The sequence below is a fragment of the Psammomys obesus genome, unplaced genomic scaffold (genome assembly GCF_907164565.1).
Source record: "Psammomys obesus unplaced genomic scaffold, mPsaObe1.curated_primary_1811, whole genome shotgun sequence".
In the NCBI taxonomy this organism is placed as follows: domain Eukaryota; kingdom Metazoa; phylum Chordata; class Mammalia; order Rodentia; family Muridae; genus Psammomys; species Psammomys obesus.
In genome coordinates, this window is record NW_026596134.1 from 27648136 (window position 1) to 27666887 (window position 18752).

Genomic DNA, 18752 nt, shown 5'->3' on the forward strand with positions numbered 1-18752 from the left:
AAGTAGCTAGAAGGCCGATATAGGTCTGTATTCAGGCAAAGTGACTCATCCCAGCTCAACCGCAGCAACTTCTGCTCATGCCCCTGCATGAGGGGGAAGAGTAAGACTGAGACGCCAGTCCACAGGATACCACTGAGTCTGCCGTGGATCTACAGGAAGAATGCTGTGCACGCAGGTGATGAAGCCCTACAGAGCCCTGTGGTTCACCGCTGCACTCATCTGCTAAGGAGCCTCACTAGCACCTGACTTTCACATGTGCGAAGTCGGAAGCTCGACTGGGGTGCAGAGCTGCTTCCCAGGTTCAAAGTTCACATGGGTTCTTCTCGTCAATGAACATTTTATTAAGTCTCAATTCTTATTTCTATTCATTTTATTTTTAATTATATATAACCATGTATGTATGTTTGTTTGTGTATAGTACGTGCAGGTGACTATGGATATCAGGTCCTCTGGAGCTGGAGTTGCAGACAGTTGTGAGATGCCTGATGTGGGTGCTGGGGTGTGAACTTGGGTCCTCTGCAAAGAGCAGTATGAATTCTTGTTTTTTTTTTTTTTGCCAAAGTAACTTTCTTTTATTTATTTATTTTTAAATAATTAAATTTTTCTTTTTCTTTTTAAAATTTAAGTTTATTTATATACTTAAAAAAAATAAACAATTTCTTCACTTTGTATCCCCGCTGCAGCTCCCTGCCTCGTCTCCTCCCTGTCCCACTCACCCTCCCTCCTCTCCCCTTATGGCATTTCCCTAGTCCCCTGATAGGGGAGGACCTCCTCCCCTTCTATCTGACCCTAGCTTATCAGGTCTCATCAATGCTGAGTGAGGTAACCCAGAAGCGGGAAAACACATATGATATATACTCAGTTCTAAGTGGATATTAACCATATAATACAGGATAAACATACTAAAATCTATAGCCCCAAAGAAGCTAAAAAACAAGGCAGGCCCTATAGAAGATGCTTAATCCTCATTTAGTATGGCAAACAGGATAGATATTGGAAGTAGAAGAAAAGGAACAGGACAGGAGCCTTCCTCAGAGGACCTCTGAAAGACTCTACCCCCCAGGTATCTAGGAAGATACTGAGACTCATAGCTAAACTTTGGGCAGAGTGCCGGAAACATTATGGAAGAAGAGAGAAATAGAAAGACCTGGAGGGGACACGAGCTCCACAAGGAGAACAACAGAGCAGCATGAATCTTATCTCTCTAGTCCCATGGATTCATTTGCTACTTAAGAATGCTGGACCCCCAACTGCTTCTTCAGAACCTGCTGGATAACTTCTGTAACCAACCTAACCACACACTGTGTAACAGTGCTAAGCTTTCTGTTACGAACCAGCTTTCCTGGACAACAGGCAAGGCAGTCATACAGTGCTGGCTTGGGGAGGAGCCCTCCATCCAGCTCTGCCACTAGTGTCAGTACAGTTACTCAGATCAGGAAGAAAGCTCTGACACAGAAGTAGACACATTGCTGATAAAACAGACACAAACTTAGCAGGCATCCTAACTGTAGATTTTAATCTTGCTCAGACACTTATTCTCACTGGCTTAAACTATAGAAAATCTGAAGTTTTCATGTTGAGGTTTTGTGTGTAAGCTACTCAGGAAGCTGAGAAAGAGGAACCAAAAATATAAGAACTGCCTGGGCTCCACAATTAGTTCAAACCCAGGCTGGACAATCTAACAAGATTTTCTGTCTGTCTCTCTCAGACAGAGGGCTGAGGACACAGCTTAGTGGCAGAGCACTTGTCTGGAGTGCATGTAGCTCCAGGTTTAGTCCCCTCGGTAGTCCCCACCCACAATTGACCTGGTCATTGTCATTTCTTTTAAATGTACTGAATTTTGTCTCAAAACTCTAAAGCTGGTCTGAACAAGGACAATCACACTGGATCCCAAGAGTCTTTCCCCCATGATTTTCAAACCAGTAATCCATTTTTAGTAACTCGTCTCTTACTGGCAATGGTCCCCAAGAACAAGGGAATTTAGCCTTATTCTCAGGCTTAACCTCACGTGAGGAGCACTTCACTTTTTATTTGGGGCCAGAAATCCAATTAGCTTTGGGCATAATGGGTGCATTTACCATGTGGCTGTCACCATCAGATCTGTACACCTGAGTGGCACAAACAGAGGGCAAGTGCCAGGACAGAAGGACACGGTCTACTCTTCAAATGGTCTAGGGCTTTGGAAATACACGTTGGGGCCAACAGCTCCACTTCCCTGGTAGGTGTTCGTCTCTGAGCTTGCCCTGACAGCCTGCCACTCGGGAGCACAGTGAGCAGAAGGCAGTAGCCCAGCACCTCCTGAGGGTCACGTGGCACTAGCAGCTGTCAGGTGTTCACCGTGGAAAGGGACAGGAAAATGGCAATCACATGAAGTCCAGCAAGCATTTCAGGGGTACAGACCTTTCTTTTCAGTTTGCTGCTGTAGCCTAGATCAGGAATATTAACAGTTATCAATATTACAACTCACTACTACTGTTACTATGAGAAACACAGGTTCAGGCTTCCGGGACCTAGTGCCTTGCTAGAAGTAAGGTTTTTCTGTGGTTCAGATGACAGCTTTTTCAAAGGTCCCCAAGACATAACATGGAAATCAGAAGACAAATTGTCAGCAAACTGGAAATGAATTAAAACATCTCTTACCTGATGGAGTTTAATGGACATGCGGATTCCAGGCACGACAACTTTTCTCAGCAGCTCCATGTCAGCAAAGATCCACTCGTCTCGGACTGAAGAAATCCGGAAGTCCCCTTTAAACAGGGCGTGCAATCCATAGAGAAAGGACTCCAGGTTACTGTAAGGTTGGAGATAAAGGACACATACTCTGACAAGGGTCTTCACAGCACTGAATCTTACGTCTGCTCTACATCAGAACCATCTAGAGGAGTGATTCCCAACCCGGGGGATGCATATTAGGTATCTTCTTATCAGATACTTGCATTATGATTCAGAACACTAGCAAAATTATAGTTATGAAGTAGCAACAAAATAATTTTATGGTTGGGGGTCACCGTGACATGAAAAACTCTATTAAAGGACCTCAGCATGAGGAAGGTTGAAAACCACAGGTCTAGAATGCTTCGAAAGTAGAATCCAGACACTGAAGCCTGAACTCCTAAGTGACTAGGAACTTTGCTTGTGACCCATGGTAACAGCCTATAAGACAGGCTGAGAGCCTACAGAGCGAGGGAAATTAGGGCAAGTCTAATGTAAAACATGTAATCAGAAGAAATTTAAGATAGGAATTATCTATTTCAAATACACACCACATTAAAAATATAAATGATCTAGACAAACATTATGAAGAAATGTAGAAAAATAAGCCAGAGAAATATGTTAGAAAAATAGATAAGAAAATGTAAATGTGCAGAGACTAAGGAAATCTTACAAAGTGATTGTAAAATAGCACAAAATGAGTGTCAAAAAAACAAAACAAAACCAAAACAAACAAAAAAACAAACCCAAGAAAACAATCAACTAACCAGACAAAACACACTTAGAGCTTCCCAAGCTCTCTTTCTTCTGTTTTCTTTTATTGCATGCTTATGTGTGTCTAGGCATGACTTGCCTGGCTGGTGCTCATAGAGGGCATCAGAGCCCCTGAAACTGGAGTTGTTGATGTTTGTGAACCACCATGTGGGCTGGGAACTGAACTCAGGTCTTCTGGCTGAGTAGTCAGCACTCTTAACCACTGAACATCTTTCCAGTGCCACTACCCCTGGCCCCCAATACCTTCTTCTTGAGAAGAGATACTTCTTTACCTGGACATGTGGTGGGAGGCCGTTCCCAAAGCTCTCCGTCCCAGAACACAAAGTCCATAACAAAGAGTCACCAGGGACGAATCTTTATCCACATCTAGCGGCTTTAAAAACAAAGAATATTAGATATCAGAAAGCTACATAAGTATTTAACAAATCAGAAAATACCCAATCAATAAGTCAGAGACAGATAAAGAAAGAGCTGAACTTTACAATTAGAGAAGGAAGAGGCTTTCTATCTGTCTGTCTGTTTATCATCCATCCATCCATCCATCTCATTTATCTAATGTAACTGCCTTGGAGGGACACTGGAGAGTATGAGGCAGAGGGCCACTAGACTGGTGAGTGTCACAGGGCTTGGAGTTGGTGAATCTCCACAGTTTAGAGTGCTTTCTTAGGAAGAGGTCCTTCTGGGAAAGGGATTTATGGGAGCAGAATGCTTGCTCTTAAGGAGATGAGGATGATTCTGATTTGATTATAGAAAAACTATAGCAGAAGGGAGAGTATGTGATTGGAAAAATACCACTAAAGCGACCGCAACAAGTAGAATATAGCCAGGGCTGAGTGTGTGATAAGCTGTCTGAAGGGACTGGGGATTCCCAGATTGGATGTGGGCCTCAAAAAAGTATTAATGTGTAAGAGCATTTTGCCTGCAAATATATATGTACTACATGCATGCTTAAGGAGGCCAGGAGAGGGTGCTGGGTGCCTGGAACTATAGATGGTTGTGTGTCACCATGTGTGTGCTAGGAATGGAACTCAGGCCCTCTCTAACTGCTGAGCTGTCTTCCCAACCCCGAAGGTGAGCCGTTTGAATATATGTAAGGGCATGCAGGAGGACTTCCTCAAGATATGTCCAACCTTCCAGGAACCTCTGAGAGAAAAGCACTTAGGCTGACGATGGAGGCCATTTCTGAGTGAGAAGATAGTCTACTTCAACACTACCTAAGCCCAGAAAAGGGACACTAGAACATGTCCACATGCCTCAATTATCCCTCACATCTGAAGCATTATGCAAAGACCTTAAGTATACCTCACATGAGAAACCAAACAATCACCTGCCTGTTACATGTTTTGAAGAAAGTTAAATTTTGAGGCCCATCACTCTCAAGTGTCCCTGACACACCCAACCTTAGAATGGTATTTTATCCTATTATTTCTTCTTTAAAGCATGCACTTTTGATCAGCATATGTTGCCCATCGGCTACCACTAACAGAGGAAGCACAAACACACCCCATTTTGGCTGATGGAAAGATGCTACTATGACAGGATGCCCGAAGTGGCTGGAAAGGAAGGGCTACCGGGTCTGGTAACCCTCCAGGCTCTGGCTGTCAAGAGGGCTCACTAACTCCAGGGTACCAAGTAAACCAGGTGCTGGGTGCTTAGCTCCAGCCTCCCTGAGAAGCCACAATGTTGATGGCAGTGAGCCCTGGCCACGCACTTGGGATCTATGGTTTCGCTAGTCTGGCATGACAGCGCTACAGGCCTAGAACAAACAGCAGTGGGAAAGTCTGTGATTCATTTTCCTTCAGGACAGGGTGTCCTAATGTGCGCAGGAGTAAAGGGGTAAAGACCTGAATTAAAACCACCAGGGAGACATCTGTGGTCTAGAGGTACTAAATCAGAATTTTTTTTGGAGAGACCTAAACATCTTTACATCCAAAGTGCAGAATTAACTACATTCACACTGAAGGTCCTTGATGAGGCTGGTCCAACAGTAGTCCACAGGCTACTTACAGTGATTACAGCTAAGCAAGATGCAGAAGGACGCCTTCAAGTGTTAAAGCCAACGTGATACTGGACTGCAGAGGACACACCCAGGACTGTCTTGCAGACAGCATGGTCCAGACATGGACAGACATAGTTACAGATGGTGGACAGTGCTTACGGACTAGACTTCGGGGAGTACTGTATGGAACCACAACTTGTGTATGCATGCTGCCCGGACAGTCAGTTTGCTGCAAAGTGAAGGAGGACTACTCTCCTTCAGCTGCCTGGGCAGACGTGGCTTGTTCGGAACATTACGACGCAGACATGCTGTCTAACCCAGAGGATCTGGGAGGAAGTGCAGGAAAAGCGGACTCACAATGACTAACAGGATATTTCCCCGCTTTTTGTTAAAACCTAGATTCACAGAACTGCAAAGGACAGGAACTGAACTACCTTTGCTCTCCGGGAAGAGCAGTACTCTATCCAGCTGAGGTAAATCACACAGAAACTCTCCCGAGATATGCCTGCCAGCCGATGGTCATAGTCCTCGTCGATGTTTGGGTTGAAAGTTGGGTCCACATCAACGTAATTTCGGTCTGCACACAGACGCAGTCCCTCCTGCATCGTCTCGTTGGCAAGCCATTCCTCTAACTTAGAGGACGTTGTAACATAATAAATGATGCCCTAGGTAAGAAAACACAGGGAATCCAAGTCAAGTCGCGATGCAAACTTACTCCAACTGCTCACCTAAATGAACAACTGCTCCCAGATAATATAGTTCAAAATATTTTACTTTATCTCAAGTGTCCTACACCTACATTTTAAGAAAGCTACTTGAAGCTATCCTAAATGAAAACATCATCTAGTACTTTTAAATCACAACTATGAATTAAAAAAGGCAACTTATAGACTATTAATTCCTGTGCTTTTGAATTTAGGCTCCCTCCCTACCTACCTTCCTTCTTTCCATTCACTGGTTTTTCAGGACAGGGTTTCCCTCACCCTGGCTGTCATGGAGCTCACTACATAGACTACACTGGTCTTAAACTCACGGAGATCCACCAGCCTGTCTCCTGAGTGCTGGGATTAAAGGTGTGCACCATCACCACTTGGCTCAGAATATTTTTAGAGAGTTAAAAATTACTATACAACATTTATTTTGAAAATTTTCTCATAAACTTATTAAATCTTTTGTTGTTCATAGGCCAAATGACAGAAATAAAGAACACAAACAAAAGGAGACACATTCACAAGCACATACACACACAGATACATACACGCACAGACACACAAACATGGTGGGTGCGGCGAGGAGCATACCACACAAACACAGGTTAAGAAAGTGTAAATCAAACTGCTTTAGTTTTCCGGGTTTAACCAAATGGAAGGCTCAGGATTTATCAAAACCAGCACAAAGAATTAGTGTTAGCAATGTTAAATATCAGATGTACGGATTATGGCTGACCCCTTTCTTAAAAATAATGACCTTGATGGGCCTGCTGAAATGCCTTTAATCCCAGAGAGACAGAGGCAGGTGGGTCTCTGAGAATTCCAGGCTAGCCTGTTCTGGGGGGCAGTTCTGGGGCAGTTAGGGCGATACGGTAATACTTGTAGTGGGAGTTTTAGTTTCTTTTAAAAACTCAGTTATGTTATATAAACATGTTTTTGTTTTACCCTCAGGTGTAGGATATAGGGCTGTTTCAGACCGCCCACAGCAGCAGACTATTTGACTCATGCGGGCTCTGAGAGGGGCATGATCTTTGTCAGCTGCAGAGAGTTTAATTCTGAGGACTCTGGAGAGGGAATAAATGCCAGAGTACACACAGACAGGGGTTTGTAAAGAAGAGGATAGCTGCTTCTCCCGGGTGCTCCTGGTCGCTGTTGCAGTTTGATGAAAAGAAGAAATTGGAGATATCCTGAAACAAAGATTGGACTTGCCCCAAGGAACCCGATGACCCAACCAGCAGCCTAAGAGAACTACATCCCTTCAGTTACTTTCTTACGCTTCTACCTGGTGTTGGAAAGGATTGGGGTAGGTAAACAAGGGAGGGAGAGTTATAAGAACCCCAATAAAACAGATAAAAATATACACCAAAAAATACTCAGTCTCCAAACAAAGCAGTAACAAAAATCTGGCTTCACTTATAAAGGATTAATTTTGGCCGCTGAAGGGCCTGGCTTTGCCCTCAGGCCTGGTCTTTGTTCATCACGGGTAGAGCGTCAGTGTAACAGTCTCCCCATGACCTGCAGGAATTCTGGAACACCTGCCAACTCTACCTGACTGTAGACTTAAGTGCCTTAGGAGCCATGTTTATGTGTGCATGTGTGCGAGTACTCATCAGTCCTGACCCATAAACCACGAGTGCCAGCTATTAATGGCAACGGAGACATGGGCCAGGAAATAGCAAGAACTTCATGGGGCGGGGAAGTGTTATTATTTTTCCCACAGGTATATTTTAACTGGCCTCTCTGGATACTAAAAAATTCAAATCATTATTCAGAAGCCAAACACAAATTTGAGAGGCTAGTAATGTAGGTCAGGAGTCGATTGCTTACCTAGTTCTGGGCTTGATCTTTGTAAGCACATACTATTAGCATTGAAAAAAAAAAAAGAATGAATAAAAATGTGCAGGTGTGTTACATGCATGTGTATATATGTATATGGGCATGTCCACCTACATGAGTACGTGTCGGTGTTTGTGTATGTGCATGCATGTGCCTGTGCCGGTCTCTCCCAAGAAACCTCCCGTCTGCTGCTCAGACGCCTAAGCAGGCGCACCCCTCACCTTGACATAGTAAGTGGTAAGCACTCTGCGGAGATCAAAGACTTGAAGCATGGAAGCAGCACTGTTGTCAGTGATGCTGTAGCCCTCCAGAATATACTTGGTGACGACCACTTCCCACGCCAGCCAGCGCTGGCCAAATGCAGCGTTAAAGGAAAGCACGTGAGGAACATGGCCAGGCTCACAGCAGCAAAACCCTTCATCTTCTTCTACACCTTCTGTGATGGCTTCTACTTCCCGCTGCTGACAGTAGGTGCCTTAGAAAAAGACAAGACCATTAGAGACAAGGGCAAAAAGCCAGCAACTGGAAAAATGAAGGTATACTTAGCACAAACAATTTAGAAAAGACACATTTTACAGCACTTTAGAATACGTGATTGATTTGCCTTAGAATATTCATCACCAGACTGTAGCAAACTCCAGAAGTCAGGCTAACTCTCCATTCATTAGACTCACAACATGCGTTAGCATACTGAAGGCGTGGGAATTTGTGCCATAAAGTAACTCTTCAATTCTGCCTAAACAGATTTCCAATTTCCAACTGCATCAGTACCAAGTGAAGGCCAAATGAGTGAATGTTCATCTCCTAAAAGTGTGCACTGATCACAAACAAACAGCAGAAGGATACTGCCCTGTCAGGGCAGGTCTTCCGCTAGATGAGTCCATGGAACACCTCACCAGCACAGCAGAAACATGGCTTGCTAATCTCCTGGCACTCCAGCTAGTCAACTTGACAAGAGAAGCCATCCTTTGATTGGCTTGTCTCTTTTTCCAAGAAAATGCTTCCTTGTTTCCCATTCCAAACTAGAAACACTCAAAGTAACTTCTTAGAAAGGCTAAAATTCTCCAGAAAGGGCCACTGAATATTCCTGATCAGAAATATATTCAACAACAGGACTTGAAATCTCCATAAAAAAGCTTCTACTCATGGGTATAACTAATTATTTTGGATTTAATAACTCAAGTTGATATTTTCTGAGACTAGGGCACAGAGAATTCTTGTTTCTTAAGAGGACACAGGAAGAAAGATATGAATGCATTAAATAGTTTCTGATGTTTCTTCTGTCTGAAGGTCATTTATATTAAATCTGTATATTAGTATGCATCAGGAGGTACATTCATCTGAATGTATCATTTTCTGTGCAGAATGTATCGGCTTGTCAGCACATACAATTGCAGAGGGCTGGTGGGAAGGGCAATGATCCCAAGGATCTAATTTTGTAATTTTTTTCAAGACTTATTTGTTATGCATATGTTTGTGTCCCTAAGTATATGTCTGTGTACTACATAGGCATGCAGGTGTCCTCAGAGGCCAGCAGAGGGTGTCAGATCCCCTGGAACTGGAGCTGTGAGCCACTTGATCTGGATGCAGGGAGCAGAACCTGGTTCCTCTGGATGAGCAGCAAATGCTCTTAAAGGCTGAGCCATCCTCCACTTGGCGGTTCTGAAACTCTTCATTTGGTATTTAAATGTACAAAACTTATCTACAGGTGCTCTATGGCCACAAGGTGAATGAATGTCTTACCTCTGAATTCGAGTCCCCGCAGCTGGAAAGTGACCAGGCCATTGCCTATCTCTATGAGGTGTACTAACGCATTGAGATAGTCAGAGGCAAGGATGAAACAGTCCCCAGTACTGTAGTTTCCCCACCGTCCTAGCAGCAAATCACCACAAAGACTGTGCTGGAGGGATCTGGTTAGATGTTCATAGAAGATAGAATTCAGATTGTTGTCATCTGATCCTGTAAGAAGAGAGTTTAAGGAAAGTTTATCTCACTTTAAATACCTATTGTACTGATGAAAAAGATCATTAAAAATATTGGCACTAGAGAGACATCATAATGTAGGCTACAATCCCAGCACTCAAGAGCAGAGGCAGGAAGACTGCCACAAATTTGGAGCCAGCCTGGGTTACAGTGAGTTTATACAAATGAACAACCTAAAACTAAATTCCTCTTATGGCCATGTTTCCATTTATTTGACAAGAAAAAAAATACACACCATACACCTACATAAAAACAGTGTATATAAAAACAAAACAGTGCTATGGTTTGGATGCAAAATGTCCCCCAAAGACTCATGCCCAGCTGGTGGCATTACTGGGAGGTGGTGGAAACAGGAGAAGGAGGCGCTGAGTAGAAGGAAGTATAGCCAGGGGACATGGCTGTGAAGAGTGCACTGGCACCCTGGCATGAGCAGTTTTGCTGTCATGTGCTCCCGGTCTTCAAGTTCTGCCTCAACACAATCCCACAACACATAGCCCCATGGTCTTGGGCAACCAGAGACTTAATGCCTCTAAAACCAAGCAGAGTACATCCATGCTCCTTTGAGGCTGCTTACCTTGGGCATTTTATTATGGCATTGAAAACTCAATACACACAAAATCATGAGTAAAGCTTCAGAATAAAGATTTTGAAGTCAAGGGGCTGTAGAGATGGCTCAGGAGTTAACAACATGAGGGGTTCTTACAGAGGACCTAGTTTTGTTCCAAGTACTAACAGCAGGCAGCTCACAAACCTCTGTTAATGCCAGCTCTAGGAATTCCTCCTCCTGGCATACGCAAGCATCTGCATGTATGTGCACTTGACCCCACCCCCGACCCCCAGACAGGCAGACAGACACATACACGATTAAAAATAAATCTTGAGAGAGTTAGAAGTCTCAATATTTCCCTGAGGGTTCCCATTTGTGCAATGCAGGAACCTGAAGGGATACAGCCCACACACTCTCGCACTGTACTACCATTTAATGAAATATGCCTTTCCATTAAAAATACACCGGATACAGAATTCACAAAAACAAAACGATGATTTGTAAGGGAAGTTGGCAAGATTATGTAGGATTTTAACAAACAATTCTGAAACAAAGAGAAGTGAGTCAAAACTGAAGTACTGGAAAGTCTCCTATGAGGCAGAAGTGAATGAACTGTACCTGCAGACAGAGCTGCATCTACAGAACTGGCCATGAGGTTACACAGGAAGAAAAGCATTATAAAGAACCTCATGAGATAGAAATCCGCTTCCGCAAGCATCCCATCCACAGCAGCATCCGCTACGCTGCAGTCAAAGCACTGGAGAAAGGCAAATATTCCAGGCTTGGGAGTTATTTTAACCTCATACTAACTACACATTAAGACAATGAGGGGAAATGAGAGTCTCATCAACTCTACTTGTATGTCTGTCCATTAAACAGGTATGCGGGTTTCTTCCTCAGGACCTTGTCCTGGGGTTATCAGCACCTGAGAATTCTAAGCCTGACTGAGCATGTGCTGGAGGACCGTGAGTGATTAATGTTGAGTGAACAGCTCTCCCTAACGCAATTTTATAACAGTCAATTTATTCTTAAGACTTTGGTTTCTCAGATGGACAGAGCCTTTGAAGAATGTTATCAGTTAAATGGAAACATATTCTAGTCCATTTGGGAGTAATGTTTGTTTGAGGACTTAATTAATAGTTTCCTGAGCCAATTAACTGATTCATTAGTCTCACTTGGTTGAAGCACCAAGGTTCCCAGGAATAGGGTGATAAAATGAGATTTTCCAAATAAACTAAGAATCAAATTTTAGACGATACCACCAAAATCTACCCACTGAAACCTCCTTGTGGGTAGAAATTAGAACCCCCTGACATCCATGCACACAATTAATCAAATAAAATTAAATTGTAATATTTATCTAACCTGGGGGGGGGGAGGTGTAAGGATACACGATGGTACACTCAACATTCTTATCTAGTTTTTGTCTGGTTTCTACTTAGCTTACATAAGGGCCATCCTTGAATGGCACACTTAAAATTTCTATTGGCATTCTTAAGATACATTTTATCAAGGATGAGTGCATATACCAGATATGCTCTAAATCATATATAATGTACTTTACTAAAGTTAAAAAAAAATCTGATTTTTAAAAACAGATCATTTGTTTGTGCCTGTAACCCAAGCCCTCAGGAGACTGAGGAAGGAGAATAGTCTCCTTCTATATCACATTTGTTCTGTTTGAAGCCAGGATGGGCTACAGAGAGATCCTGTCTCAAACAGAAGAAAACAGAACTATTTTTAGATAATTTATCATAGGTGGAAGTGAAGTGAAGTGAAGAATGTGTGAATGTGTGTGTGAGCGCTTATGAGCATATTATAGAAACATACAAACAAACCAAATCCTCTGACTTGCTTCTTTACAGGTAGGACTATTACCTGGATTTCTATCAAGCTGAGAAGCCAATCTGGTATTTGAATGGTCCACACGTTTTGTGCTGAAGAAAACAAAATAAAACATTTTTAATATTTTATACTTAAAAAAATAAGAGCAAGGGAGAAACTAGAAGATAAATCTCACCTCTGTAAGAAAAATCTCTGGGAAAAAAACTATTAAATAATGATCAACTAGGTAACACAGATTTACAGTTAAAGTTTTTATTTTCTTCTTTCATACCTTCTGAACATAGCAACATAACAGCTTTCTCCTCATTCATGTTTCATTACAGAGTGTAAAAAGACATCTATGAATGTACTGCACACAAAAATTGACCAGATGACAAGAATAGAGTGCATACAGCTCTCCCAAGTGCACAATCAAGCAACCTCTTCCTCAGGGAAAAGGCCAGAGGTTCTGTGGTCCAGGGAAGGTCAATTTCCCAAATGGGGTCAGCAGAACCAAAGGCTCACTCAGTTTTCCAAGTCAGAACTATCCTAATACCAAACTGCTGACTGCTGTTTCTCACCATGAGGATACCTGCACTGGCCGTGCAAAAGCATGGCCGCCAAAGGTTGGTGGCTGAGTAGGAACCAAGGTAGTGGCCCCAAACAGTACCTAGCCTTCACTGTCACATATGTGAAATCCATCTGCTAATTCGTCCCTCTAAAATGCCCAGAAGGAGCGGCAAGCTAAAAGTCTGGATTCTCATCTTGGGTGCAGGCCATGTTAGCGTCCTAAGTACACAATGAGACAATGAGACAGAGGGCACCACACCTACTCTGAAGTGCTGTCTGGAGGGAAGGTTTGTGCAGTGATCTCGATGACAAGCTGAACTGGTGGTTTTCCCCCGAAAAACCACAGTTACATCGAATGGTGAAGAAAGTACAAGACTATCCAGATGTGTCACTTAACAGACATTTTTCAACATAAGAAAGTGAGTTATCACTTCACAGGAAACATGGCAAAAGCTCTCAGAAACAAAATTCAAAATTGCAAGCAAAAACAGAATGTGGAAAAACTTGTACCCACAACAATGAGTGTGGCAGCTTCTTGGTACAGCACAGTTAACAACTCATCTGAGACGGTGAACACATTTGCAAAGTGCCATGCGACGCTTGCATCAGGACCTGGAGAGCTATTTCACTCAATAGTCATGTCATTTTCAAATGACCAATAAATGCTAAAAATTATATACAAGCAAAAACAAATCTCATTCAAAGATGGACAGATTAATCTAGACAGACTACATTTCTGAAGGCTCACAGGTTCAGTGTGGATTCCACACTACAAACTAGCTTTGAAGAAACCATTATTTGCCAGGTGTGGTGGCGCATGCCTTTAATCCCAGCGCTTGGGAGGCAAAGGAAGGCGGATCTCCCTGAGTTCAAGGGCAGCCTGGTCTATAGAGTAAGTTCCAAGTCACCCAGGGTTACACAGAGTAACCCTGTCTTAAAAAAACAAAAAAACAAAAAGAAACCATGATTTGTTCAGTTTTGGAGAAGGATCAAATAAAAACACCCACAACTGTCTTTTGGGGCTGGAGCAATGGGTCAGTGGTCAGAGCTCTGGCTGCTCTTGGAGAGAACCCGGATTGGGTTCCTAGCTCCCACATGGTGGCTCACTACTACCCTTAGCTCCAGTCCCAGGGGACCCAATGCCCTCTTCCGAATTCCCCGGGTACCAGTCAATATACAGCGCACATGTATATATGCAGACAAAACACCCAGACACATTAAAAAAAAAAAAAAAAAAAAAAAAAAAAAAAAAAACTTCTTTTTCAACTGTGTATCTGTGAGGACAAACTTTCTTTCTTCATTTCAAGCAAAATATTTTACTGCAAAAGAGTAGGTAAGTGTGGACCAACCTGTATTTTAGCAAGTAAGACATTAAAGGTCTGCAAGGCTGCAAACAATGCAATCTTCCTATTAAAACTTTGGTAGGTGGGAAACACTCCTGGTTTAAAATGTTATTTATGTTACTATGGGACATCCATCCCCCTCTGTCTCTCTATTTTTATAAGGATCTTCTTGCCTTATAGCCCAACCCTGAAACTTGTAATGCTTGTGCGTCTGTGTCTGGGCTTGGGAATGATGGGCACAGAGGATATTTTCTTATTTTTAAGTGAATAAACATACATATGTTAAAGAGGGTTTCCTTGAAAATGAATAAAACTTCTTTTTAAATACTACGGCTTCTTGAGTATTAAGGGTACCAAAAATACTGCTACAAACTGTTAAGATCTGCCATCACAGAATATAACTTCAGGCTACTGGTTGGCCCAGAAGAATGGGAAACAGTAATGAAACACTAAAAGTTGGAAACACCACCTACAGCGTTAGACAAGGGCCAGAGTAGAAATGCCAAGCTGGCTCACTGTTTCAAAGTCAAGACCCCTATTTCCCTGAATACAAACGCCAGTACATGGCAACATAGGAAAAGGCATCATGGGACAGCCAGAAATATAAACCCAAACAAGCTATTGCTGCATCAACATGTTAATGTACACTTCAGTGTTCATGTTCCCTCACTAGAATTCCTCTTTCAGGAACCTCCCTTAGAAAGGAACAGCTGTGGACTGACTCTGCCAGGGTTGTTTTAAGCATTGATTAAACAGCCGGTCATTGAATCTAATGGACAAAAGGCACAAGGCAAAGGGCTTGAATGAAGTTAGTAGAACCTTTTCTTCCTGAAAAGGCAAAGAAGCCATAAAAGCGTAGCTCTAGAAACACATTTCTAGGGAAAATATGCTCTAACTCACCACACCTGTTACACGGGTTGTAACACCGTGTGACGTAAGTTACAGTGTTGATAGGATCTAATTCTAAGATACGTCACTGAAAAAGCACAGACAAGTGTAATTAGGATTATACCTCTAAGAATCACACAGATGAGAAAATAAAGATCAATATCCTCAACTCTACATAATCTGCAAATTTTAAAAATAGTTGTAAATTTTCAGCAAAAACAAGTATTTTATCACAACAAATTATGAACAAAAATACATTTTTATGACAAAGCCATCAATTGTTCTTCCCTGTGAAAAGACAGAAACTGGCTTCTGTGTGATCTGTTCACTCACTTGTAGTCTCTCTCCCAGAACCTCACGGGTCTAACGTACGAGGTGATGAATATGGCGCTGCCCAGGAAGGGGGTCAGCGGCGTGGAGAAAATGGCTGACACCACTGCCTGAACGAACAACATAGCCGAGTCTATGAGGAAACGGTTAAGGAACAAACACAGCAAACAGAAAAAAGAAATGAAGGAAAAAGCCTTCGTCATGTCAATCTTGGAATGATATACCCGGGTTTAACTTCATGGAGTCTAAAACCGAATTTTGGGGCCAAACGAGATGGCTCTGCAGGTAAGGGTACGTTTTGGCAGGCCTCGGCAGGCACACTGAAAGGTGAACTGACCTTTCCTAGTTCTCCTCTGACCTCTACACATGCAGCACATACACACTAACAGATGTAAGCAATACTTAGGTAAATACATGTAATAACATATTTTTCTAAAAGTTGCAAATACCGAAAGTCTACACTTGAGCAAGGCTGGAGTCCCTGGTCTTTGTGGTTATTTTAAAGTGTTTCTGAGGTATGAGGAGGATGGAAACCTTTACCCGGAAATTTAGTGATGACTGTTGTGAAAAATGTTCTGCTCATTTATTCCACGTGCTTTAAAAGTTCCTATACTTTCCTAACAGTCATCTAGTTTTTAAATGTAAAATTTAAAAACAGCATTACTTGTTCTGAATCCTATCTTCGCTCACGTTTGGCTGGTCTGTGGGCTGCCAACCTAAGTCAGGACAGGCGGGTCTTCAGAGTGAGGTTTGGCAGCTTGTCTCAGTCCCTGGCAGGTCTGCTGGAAAAGACTGCCTACAGGCTGACGTTCTCAAGGATATGACTGGCCATTCTCATACACTGCAGTGAAGGATACGGGGCACCGCAAAGGGCTGAGCAAAAGCATGGAATGCAGAGCCCCAGGTGATCTGCCAGGGCGCGACATAGGTGTACACGAACTGCAGCTTATAGAGGAGCTCCCAAAGCTGTGGGGAGAGAGGAGAGGCTGTCGTCAGGAAACACTAGGCAGGCACTTCAACCAGAAAACAAAAGGCTGCTAAGATGTGCCTTCTTCCTAAGAGGAAAATGGCACTGAACTTATTTTCCAATCACAGGGCAAGATTTATCAACTGCCAAAACACTGGCATCATTTCAATACAAAGATGGTTTGTTTTAATGTAGACACAGACTTATGGACTGCCCTCTTCTGGTCACTTACGGTATTACTACTACTGCAAGCAAAGGGGGTGGGAGGAACAAGACTACTGCCCTTGAACAGAAACTCTTGGTGTCTCTAATGCACATGTGTATTTTATCCCAGGACACATTTCCCTTGAACTTTAACATTCTGGAGTAAATATGGTCCACATGGCATGTCACGAGGACCCAGGAGAGCCTCTCTCTAATACAGTGGCCACTGCCTCCTGAACAACAATCTCCGTACCAGACACCTGTCTGAACCAACCGCTACCAGTGGACACAGTCCGCATTTAAGTCTCTTTGACTTTGGCGCTTATGAACTGCATGACAAGCACTGCTTCCTGGGTTCAATATGCGCTAATTAACTGGTCACGGATGAGGACTATTGCTTAGAAGCCAATAAATCAAATTTAACAGCAGCACGGGCCTCACAAGCATGACACTGAGGGAGAGAGCTTCTGCAGACACACTCCTTTCGTGATGGATTACCTTGCTGAACAAGATGGACATGAAGAAGAGATCCAGCAGCATTGTCTCCGAGAAGGCTTCATAGTCAAACTTGAACAAGAGCACAGTAAAGATGACCGTGATGTACTGGTGTGTGGGACTGCTAAAGGAGGACCGCAGCAGCTTCAGGCCAGCAATGGTGATCACCAAGGCTCCCAACCTGGAGAGAGAGGCGCAGCCCATCAGCCTGCGCTGAGAATCCTTGGCATCTGCCAACCCCGAGGTCACCACGTGCTCACTAGGAAGCTTTCTATAGAGACCAGATGTCTGGAATTGATGTGTAAGAGCACGGTGTGTGTGCACACCCGTAATCCCAGAACTCAGGAGACCACAGTGTCAACTCCTGTGTCTCAAGAAATAGAAATATGATAACAGTGATTTCCATGGATGAGGATATCACACCCTGAAATGCACTAATAACTATTCTTTATTAGTACATACTATGAACTTTATCCTCTACATGAATAAGCATGTTTAAAAACCAAACGTTACAGTTCTAAAACTTCCTTCTCTAGTTTTTCAATATTTGTTATCACTTCAATATTATCTGCATGTAATACATGAAAAACATGTACTAACACCCTATAACATGGAACCAAACTATTGGGTATGATTGTAGGATAACCACGTGGGCAAATGACCATCTATCCAGTCTGATTTGCACAGAACAGCCACCTTCCAAACCTGCTAATATTAAAACCTAACTTTTTAATTTTTAAAATAAACTATTTTTTTCATCTATTGTGCAGGAATGAATGCACGTGTGTGTGCGAGCACACATACTTGCCACGGCATGAGTGGAGGGCAGAAGACAGCTTGCTGGAGCTGGTGTCCCTCCTTCCACTATGCGAGTCCCAGGGATTGAACTAGGTAGGTCCTGAGGCTTAGCAGCAGGCGCCTTTACCTGCTGAGCCATCTGGCCAGCCTCAAACTATCTTTACTTAGTAAGCATCCTCTCATTAAATACTGGTGGACAGTAAGAAGTCAAGAGCAGTAAATACAGTGATGCTCAAAAAAGGAAGAAATTTTCACCTGAGCCTTTATCTTCTAATGCTGTGTGCCAGAGACACAGTATTTAACAGTACCTGACCAATGACTCAGACTGCTCTACTACTAAGTGTAAGCCGTTGCTCATTACTGCTCTCACCTAATGACATGGATCAGAGGACTATGCACTTACTCTGTATCCAGTTTCTTTGGGCTGGCAATTGTCTCTGCACTGCTGCTAAGTTCATTGAGGACAATCAGTGGATAGATGATATTCTTCTCCACAAAAAGAAGCCACACATGAAGTTTCTCAAACCACATCATAGTGGCTGCATCTGGTGAGGTGACAAGTCCAGAAAAATCACAATTCATACAGTGCTTAAAGCAGTCAGGCATGTGGTAAAAAGAGAGTGAACTTATGACTCAAATGTAGATCAGTGTTACTACAACAAAAATGGAAGACGCCCATACTTCAACAGTCAACTTCTATGTGCACACACGAGCGCGCGCGCGCACACACACACACACACACACACACACACACACACACACACACACACAC

The 18752-nt window shown here is 42.9% G+C and overlaps 1 protein-coding gene across 3 annotated transcripts in view; it reads right to left on the reverse strand.

The window, feature by feature from the left end:
- Pcnx1 (pecanex 1) overlaps nt 1-18752 on the reverse strand; it is a 104402-nt gene that overhangs the window by 11540 nt on the left and 74110 nt on the right. For all 3 annotated transcript variants that reach the window (XM_055592799.1, XM_055592798.1, XM_055592797.1), the window contains exons 18-27: nt 18384-18525; nt 17186-17363; nt 16374-16482; nt 15520-15649; nt 12440-12498; nt 9775-9990; nt 8253-8506; nt 5920-6150; nt 3759-3859; nt 2641-2791 (exon numbers count right to left, since the gene is read on the reverse strand). In XM_055592799.1, coding sequence (XP_055448774.1) covers nt 2641-2791; nt 3759-3859; nt 5920-6150; nt 8253-8506; nt 9775-9990; nt 12440-12498; nt 15520-15649; nt 16374-16482; nt 17186-17363; nt 18384-18525 — 1571 coding nt within the window. The remainder of the gene's footprint in view (nt 1-2640; nt 2792-3758; nt 3860-5919; nt 6151-8252; nt 8507-9774; nt 9991-12439; nt 12499-15519; nt 15650-16373; nt 16483-17185; nt 17364-18383; nt 18526-18752) is intronic.